Below are 9,322 nucleotides of genomic sequence, written 5' to 3' on the forward strand. Positions count from 1 at the left end.
ATTTTACACTTTTTGGTGCCGTCGTGTCATTGGCAAAGAATTCCATCTTTGTGGCCCCTTCAAGAGCAAAGAGCACTTGAGCTTGTTTGCAGTGAAGGAAACACATGGAAATATGAACTATGACGGGAAGCTAATGGCTAAAACTAACATCAAAAAACGCAAAGCTGGGAAAACGTTCTGAGCACCTGCGTGCAGCGTGACCGTCCGTCAACTTGAACGTTTGTCTCGTGGGAGCCCTCACAAACGTTTGCAAACATCGATGTTGTAAAGGGAAATGGCAACAAAGAGGACGTCTGTAGACTAAACGCTTTTTTCTCTCGTTTGCGACATGAAGGCGCTAAGTCAGCTTGTTCAGACGCGATCAGCGTGTCAGGAAATCCAGCCGAATGTCGCTCCATTCGCCGGCATCATGGGAATACGTTTATTAGAACGTGCTTCCCACAAATGAGCGGCCGAGGTGTTTCATTTTCACTTAACAAGAAGAAACACTGAGTGCTTCTTGTCCTCTGCGTCAGCTGCTTATTGTATCATAATTATATCTTCTGAATGGAGATACATATACAATATAGATGTGCGGGTGTAGGCGTGTGAATGTTTTAGTCATATTTGGTGGCTAGTTTTGTTTTATGTCTTTACAGTGAAACCGTACAGAAGCGTATTGCAGTCACTTGAAGAAAAAAACCTTGTTTTTCTGACAATTTTTTTTTCGGGGAGCTTTGGTTTCTTTTAGTAATTTTTTTCTGAATATTTTTTTCTGTTTTACTGAATTTTTTTTCTGTCATAATTTTTTTTTTTTTTCGAAAAACAGGGGAAAAAATATTCAGAAAAACTGAAAAAAATACTCAGAAAAACAGGGGGGAAATATTCAGAAAAACTGAAAAAAAAAATTCTTCCAAAAAACTGGAAAAAAAATTATTCCAAAAAAACAGCACAGAACAGAGCAGTAGTCTGCTTGCATGGTGGGAGAAACAAGATGGCTGCCCTGTGACTTCAACAGCTTGCACTGGTGTGTATGGGCTATCGGCTATGCAGTCATATATACAGGTCAGTGGTCTGCAATAGGTCACTTGGAGTTCAGAGGTCCAAAAAAAAATTACTCTGAAAAACAGAAGTTGGTGCTCTGTTTTTTGGATTTTTTTCCCCTGTTTTTCTGAATATTATGACAAAAAACATTCCGAAAAACAGAAAAAAAAATATTCAGAAAAACAGAAAAAAAATGACTCAAAAAAACAAAGCTCCCCCAAAAAAAATTAGTCAAAAAAACAGGAGTTTTTTTTTTTTTTTTGTCAAGTGAATGCAATACTCTTCCGGAAACCCCCCCCCCCCCCTATATGGTGGTTTATCATTCGCACTCTCGCTATTCCATAGATGTTTAAGTGATCATATTTTTGTTCCCAATGCCTCCAATGGTCGGAGAAAATCCACAATATAAAGAGACCATATAACACTTAGAATTATAACAATGCATTACAAAAAAAGTCACGCTACCAGTGTAGCAGCTGTGGCTAACATTGGTTTGTTTACAATGCTAATGTTAGCTTAGCAATTCTATTCTCACTGGGTGTTTTTGTTCAAATTTGCCCCCTCACCTTGTGATGAATATGATGTGTTGAATGCGTCGACTGCAATGCAAAAGTTTCCTGTCGCCATTGACTTTTTGTGTCACCACCGCCATTTTTTTTTCCTGAAGACAAAAAGCAACAAAAAAAAAAAAGCAAAGCGCAGCGACAATAGTCGTGTTGCGGATGCGATCAGAATCCGTGGACTTATCTGCGGCGTGTTCAAAGCCCGCACGTTCCGCTCGCTCGGGCCTGTTAGCGGCGCTGCATTCAACTGCACGCAGCCGTCGTCAAAATAAAGGCGGCGCACAGACTGCCCGCAGCGAACATCCACGACACACTGTGTGTGTTTTTTGATTCTGGGCTGATGGAATCTAGGCTGTAGTGTGTATTTCGGTGTGTAGTGGGCTGTGTTGATAGTGGGAGAACAGAACATGATAGACTGTTGAAAAGGTTCGATACAGTAGTACCTTAACTTACTAGTGCCGTAACTTGTTCTTTTTTTTAGTTGTTCGATTTAATTTTTGCTTTGTTGCAAGCAAAAATTTCACATATGCCATCACTCACAATGGGAAAAATATGGAGCAATTTAGGTCAAGTGGATGCCCACTCTTTTTTTGGGGGGATAGGGTTTTTTTTTGTGTTTTTTTTTTTTTTTTTTGTTATTACAAAAAAAAAAAAAAAAAATAAAGATTTTATTTATTTATTTATTTTTTTTAATTGAGACCAAAAAATTCACTAATGTGCATGTGGGCCACATTTCATCTGTTTATTGAATGGGACAAACAGTCTAAGACACAAATACGAAAGGTGAACACTCATAAAGAGCATTCACACTGAAATCATCAGCATTTACTTATGAGGCCTTATTTTAGTTAACTATACCTAACGAAAAAACTAAAACTAAAATTCAATAAATAATTTCGTTAATGAAATAAAAAATAAAAACGAAAATGCTTTTTAAAAAATGTCTCCGCCCAACGTGGGGCTCGAACCCACGACCCTGAGATTAAGAGTCTCATGCTCTACCGACTGAGCTAGCCGGGCTGCTTAGCAAACTGCTGTCATTATGTTAAGCTCAAACAAAATGCAAATTGCTTTGCTAAATGAACAAATCCCAGCTGGGCGGTGTTTTGACACAACGTTCGTGACTTAAAACTAACTGAAACTACATTTTATGTTTAACTATAATTACAGCAAACATGTCCTTCGTTTTAGTCTTTGGTAATTAATTGAATGCATGAGCTTTTGGGGATGATTTTAAATGTGATTTTTAGTATATTTATTTTGATATACACCGGAATAATGACGTTTGAAAGTATGTCACACAGAAGTGACGTCATCTAGCAGCGGCCAATAGAAAAGCACCTTCAGATGATGTTGCTCCCATGGTGTTTTTTTTTTTTTAAATATTGCACACAAGTAATAAACATTTTTTTTTTTAAAACCTAATACTGAAACTAACAAACTAAACTAAAATTAAGCATTTATTAAAGAACTAAAACTAATAAAAACTAAAATGAAAAATTCCCAAACTATAGTAACCCAACTGCCATATTAAAAACAAATTGGTTTATATACTGTAGCATTTTTCTAAATATGCAAAAGCACAAATAAATTATTTGTACAATTTTTAGGACGAAACACAATTTCTCTTCATAACATTATGTGGCCCTTGCGTCCTTCTGATTTTCTGTATGTGGCCCTCAAATTTAAAAGTTTGCACACCCCTGCCCAAACCTACAAGAGCAAAATGTTTATGTATAAAAAAAAAAAAAGGAAAAAAAAGAAGGTATTTATTTATATAATAAATACATGTGAAAAGGACCTTGAAAAAATATATACATTATTTTGATTTACAAACACAATATTCAGGACAGAACATGGCAATTACATGATATTTCTAAATCACACGCACACAGAATGAGGGAGACATCAGTCTGTGGTCTGTAAATGTTCTCATGGAGATAAGAAGAGCGTCTCATTGTAGGCAGACAAGCATCCTCTTATCATCTTATCACGCAGCCAATCCAAGCTGCTGCTTGCGTGTGTGTACTGTATGTACGCATGTGTCTTTGACAGGCCCCATGCAGGAGGCGTGGAGGGGAAGCTGGTGGTTGGGGGTCCTGCAGTTAAGTGGCGGTGCTTTGTAATGCGACAGGTGCTGTTGTCGCTCAATTTGTCCGCATGCTAAAGAGAGTGTGCGCGCGTGTGAGTGAGACAACAAAAGTCAACGCTAATCCCATCTGAGTGCCGCTGCGACGGCCCGTCTGAGGCGCGGCAAACGGCTCGTTAGCATTCCCAGCACCCGCTTGAGTTCACATAACAAACCTGGTGGAAATTAACATCATGGAGAAGCAAAATGTGTGGCCGTTGTAAAAGTGTTACAGTTTCTGGTACAGTCATTTTCACTTAGGAAATACATTTTTGAATGTCTGTGTTAACTCTTTGACCACTAAAAACCTTTAATAACGTTTAGTAAAATCACGATGTTTGCCGCCTTAGACTTTAAGTGACGTCAACTACTTTTTTTTTTTTTTTTTTTAATATATCAGTGATCTAATTTGACGGAGCATCACTAAACAAAAAATAATAGTATCAATGTCACTATTGTGGAGAAAATGTATTTTTTCTTTTCAATTTTCGCTCAATGTCACTCAAATTACCTATTTTTAAATGACGATTACTAAAGAGCGGAATAAGGTAGAAACATCCTTTTTTTTCCTAATGAAAGAATGGAATGTGATCTTTCATGTGGTACCCATGTTGTATATGTAGCAAAAGAACACAATATTCTGTTTGCTTCGAAAAATTAGTTAAAATGCTCGAAATCCGCTGGCATTGGGGGTTGTTTTTTGATAACTTGTGGCAGTAAAAGAGTTAATGTTTCCTCCTTATCCTTTGCAACTATACAGTGTGGAGTCCCGCAAGGGTCCATCCTTGACCCAGTTAAGTTTTCATTGTACACATGCGGATAAGTATGTTGAATTCTTTTACAAGGAAAAGTGTGTCCAGCAGGTGAGTGTTGACGATGTTGTTGTCATTCAGATAAAGACAAGAAAGTCTCCAACGAGCCAACAGAGGGCGCTGTGAGAGAGGAGGAGGAAGAGGCGGCGGCGGCGGGCGAGGTGAAGAAGAAGGAGTCGTCCAAGGAGAAGAAGGACACCAGGAAGGATTCGAGCAAGGAGGAGGCCAAGGAAGCCAAAAAGGAGTCGACGTCTTCCAAGGAGAAAAAGGAGCGAGACAAGGAGGCGGGAGACAAAAAAGTGTCCAAAAAGACGTCTGGCGGGAAAGTGAAAGAGAAGAAAAAGAATCCTGAGGCTGGAGAGGCCTGATGGTTGAAATCGTATACGCAGAGCTGAGTAAGAGGTTTGAACCTTGAACCACTCGGTGAGGCCCACATGCTAACCGCTAACTAGATCCCATACATTACATACAACAAGGATGGGCAACTTCAATGCTTTTGGGGCTACAATTTTTCACGTATTTCCGAACCGGATGCAAGACAAAAATGTTAAATATAGTCAAAATATTTGGTTGCCGCCCGTTGCCCATCCCTGACATACACAGTGTACTTTAAACAGCTGACACTGATTAGCCTTTTTCACAAAGATTCTCTTATGTTGACAAAAGCTGTTGCTGTTGAAACCTTCCAGCGTGAAAAACTTTATTGTGATTTATTCAAGCTCAGGTAAACAGTTGGTTTCCAGTGATACAAGTGAATAGAAGTTGGCATGGTTGCGTTTGTCAGCTAGCATGTTAGCATATATGTTTAACACCAACATGGAGCTCTGGTTGGGGGAGTGGAACCGTCACTTACCTTCAGCACCGGTTGGCGTGGGTTCGCTTCCCTACCTGGAAGACCATGTTCGTTTGTATGCATTTAAAAAAAAAAATTGCGCTGACATGTAGGAAAGAAACAAGTAAAGATTTTTTTTTTATTTAATTTATTATTATCATGACAAAAATGAGAAATGAAAGCTAAAAATAAAAGCTGCTGGTCAGGATTTTGAGGGCAAATGTTTTGTGTTGCTTGAGGCGAAAAGTTCGGCATGAGCAGTTTTTGTCACAATTTGCAGCAGCGACTCTGGACTTGAAGCTCGTCTCCGTTCCCACTTTGTAACTTTGGCGTTTTCTACGTCCTTGTAGACAGACAAGAAGAAAAGTTCATTAGATAGAAAACAGAATAAAAGTCAATTGTGACCATTTTGAGTCTTTTTTTCCTCTCAATGTCTGCAGTTTTTTTGTCTTGAAGATTTGTTTCTTTTCATTTTTGTTTTGCTTATTTTTTGACTTTTTTCTTGTTCCTCTTGTTTTTGTTTTAAATTCATGCGATTGCTTTTACTGTTTATTTTTGGGGTTTTATCGGGGTTTTTTTTTATCTTTTTAATATATCAATTTTTCTTTCTTTTCTCTTTGTTTTCTTTGTTTATAATTTTCTTGTTTTCATTTTTGTTATAGCTTATTAATTTTCCTTTTTTCTATTCTTAAACATTTTCTTTTCTTTTTTGCCATTACCTTTTCTGTTTATTTTTTGTAGTTTTCATTTTTGTCTCTTTTTAATAGGCTTCCCTTTTCTTCTGTTCTCTAAGATAAAAAAATAAAGTTTATTCTATTTATTTGTTGTTTTTCTGATCATTTTTGTTATTATTTTTAAACGTGTTTTTCTTTCTATTTCATTATCAGATTTTTACTTTTTTATTGTTTGATTTTAGTTTTCCCTTTTTAAATTTTAATCAAATTTAATAACTTCCCATTTTGTCATTTAATTCATTTTTTTCTTGATTTATGTTTTGATTTATGTTTCTCGTTTGAAGAATTATTCATCCTGATTTTCTTTTCTTTTTTTTTACCCACTCTATAAAAAGTATGTTGTGCAGTGATGCAGGTTAGAAGTCCAATGTCAACTTCAAGGTGGAGGTAACAAACGCATACACAAACACGCACACACACATGCATTCTTTTCTCATAGTAAAAAAAAAAAAAACTTTTCATTTTTATTTGTCTTTTTGCTCTTTTCATCTGTTTCCATTTTACTGTTACATTATTTTTTTCCTGTATTTATTTCATAATTTCTACCTCACTTTTTTATTTTCTATTTTTATTTTTATTTATGTACATAATTTGGCTTTATTTACTTTTTTTTTTTACTTTTTTTTTTCTTCCCCCCACTGTTTTTTGTTGTGTGTGCATGCAGTACCAAAACCATCCAGCAGGGGAGTTTTGCTGCGCTAAATTTATCTCCTTGTGTTGTAGATACAGGTATAAGTCCAGACAGAGACAAGCTACTCGTGTGGTTGAGACAGCTGGACCCTCGCACCCCCCCCCCCCCCCCCCCCCCCCAAAAAAAAGTTTTAAAAAATCCACCACCCCCCCATTCAATCTGACACACACAGGGTCTTTGAGGGCCAGACCTGTCGGCTACAGGGGGCTTTAACCTCGGGGCCGGCGGGGGCTCCGACCCGGCCCCTCCGTCTGTCTGCCGGCAGGAAATGTCGTCTCTCGTCACTTTCTCCTTCTTTTCCTTTCTTGTTGTTTACGACACAAGAAGGCAAAAAAAAACAAAAAAAAACGGCTTCATCTGCTAGCGCTTAGCTACGCTCTGTTAGCATTTAGCTCTTATCTTGCGCTTATCTGCTAACAGTTGCAGGACATTTGGAAGGTTTGGGGTCGATTCCGAGTTACACCCCCCCACCAACTACCACCCCTACCCAGCCACACATTTTGATTAATTTCCTAGTAGCAGTTGAAAAAATTGAGCAATTAAGGTACTGTAATACCATTACAAGTGGGCAAGGGGAGCCCCCATTGTCAATGCATTTACTGACAAATAGTACAAACATGCAAACACTCACAAACAGCTGCTGTAGGCCACAACTCGTGCCCAGGCGCTCACATGCAGACATACTGGCCACGATCTAAAAACGGTTGCCTCAAAAATAATCCAAATTGGGTCCAAAAGCAATCAACCCAATTTTTGGGTTAAATGAATAACTCGCAAAACAACCCCAACTTTTAGTTTTTTGGCTGGTCACAAGATTGATAGAATTCATCTATTATTCGGGATCTAACACTATCCAAATGTCACGATGCAATATAAATCGCGATATTTTGGGGAGGTTGGTGATAGAAAGACATCTCACGATACTGTATAAATATTCTACGATATTGTAAAAAAAAAAAGAAAAAAACTGACAAAAAAGTACATTATGGTATTTTTGTAGTGACAAAGAAAGATTTTATTTTAAATGTCTTGTCTATAGAATTCTAATTTGCTGAGATCATAATTACACAACCTCAATGCACATAAAATTGCTCATGCACGCATACATTTTGAATCAAGTCAATTCGTGGAGGACCTCAAACATGTTACGTTTCCATTCATCTGGCCATTAGTGTGGGTCTTAAACGAAGGTTCCCAAAACATGCCTAATTAAGATTGAACTGCACTAATAAACTAACCACTAGAGGGTGCCGGAACTGCACAAGTGGACATCAAGCTGGCTTTTTTAACAGATGGGCTGCTTTTAATATCGTGACATGACGGTATTGTGGCAGTTTTAATATCTCAATATTGCTGATATCATTGCATCTCTATTTATTAGGGATGTAACATAAGCGTGATATCGTCGTTCACGATATTTAAATGCAACACATCTGTTAAAAAAAAAAAAAAGTCAGGTTGATTTTCATTTGTGCACTTCTAGCACCCTCTGGTGGCTAGTTTTCTTAGTGCAATTTAATTTTCATTAGGGATGTTTTGGCCCTTCTATGAATCTATTAAAATCGACACTAATTGTCAGATGAAGGGGTAACATAATATGCCTGTGAAGCAAGTCAATATGTGGAGTAACTCAATGTGTGCGTGCATTAACAACATAACATAATAATAATAAAACAATAATAATAATAATAATACCATAATATTGATGTTATGTACAAAAGCACAATATTGTGCTTTGTTTTTTTTTAGTATGAACTGAGAGCTCTTTTTTTTTTATAATATTGTGACCTGTTTTAAATATCGCCAACCTCCCCACAATATCACGATAATTATTGTATTGTGAGCTTCATATCGTGCTAATATCATATCATGATGTTTGGATATCGTTACATCACTATGATTTATTATTTTACTATTGATTCTTCCAGTCGACACACATCATGTCTCTGCTTTGAAATAATTCCATAAAACTTTTTGCCCTTTTTTTCCCCATCTTTTCAGTGTTTGATAATGAATCCATTGGAAGGAAGTCACGCATCACCAAATATGTTTTTAAAATTATTATAGTTTAGAGGCAGAAAGTTTTGTGGTCCACTTAATGGAGTTAGCTGATATTTTCACCCCAACCCTATAGGGTAATTAATTGTTTGTTTGTTCATCAATCAATCAATCAAACTTTATTTATATAGCACCTTTCATACATTCAAAATGCAACTCAATGTGCTGAACATCCATAATACAATAAAAAGAAAAAGTCACCCCTACCCCGCACATCCCCATGATCGTACCCACAGACACACCCAAAACACAACAGACACACGAAAACCACAACATGGCGGGGCACAGAAGTACCCTGTAAGGAAAGGCACCCAGGAGGAGTTCGTCCACAGTGAGAGGGATGAAGACCAGCCATCCCTCCCAGTGTGGAGACTCCCCCATGAGGAAACAATGAAGCTAAAAATTGAATAGCTACGAAAATAAAAACATTTCGAAACTGTCAGAAACTATGAAGTATGTTGGTGGACCCAAATGCAGGAGG

The 9,322-nt window shown here is 37.4% G+C and overlaps 1 protein-coding gene and 1 non-coding gene across 2 annotated transcripts in view; one reads left to right on the plus strand and one right to left on the minus strand.

The window, feature by feature from the left end:
* LOC144022325 (protein PTHB1-like) overlaps nucleotides 1–5,765 on the plus strand; it is a 93,285-nt gene extending 87,520 nt beyond the window's left edge. Inside the window, exon 15 of the mRNA XM_077527034.1 lies at nucleotides 4,608–5,765. Coding sequence (XP_077383160.1) covers nucleotides 4,608–4,894 — 287 coding nt within the window. The 3' untranslated portion in view covers nucleotides 4,895–5,765. The remainder of the gene's footprint in view (nucleotides 1–4,607) is intronic.
* On the minus strand, nucleotides 2,534–2,606 carry trnak-cuu (transfer RNA lysine (anticodon CUU)). The gene has a single exon. It is a non-coding gene; the product is annotated as a tRNA-Lys (tRNA).
* Nucleotides 5,766–9,322: the final 3,557 nt, after the last annotated feature.

Source organism: Festucalex cinctus, chromosome 7 (genome assembly GCF_051991245.1).
Source record: "Festucalex cinctus isolate MCC-2025b chromosome 7, RoL_Fcin_1.0, whole genome shotgun sequence".
Taxonomy (NCBI): Eukaryota; Metazoa; Chordata; class Actinopteri; order Syngnathiformes; family Syngnathidae; genus Festucalex; species Festucalex cinctus.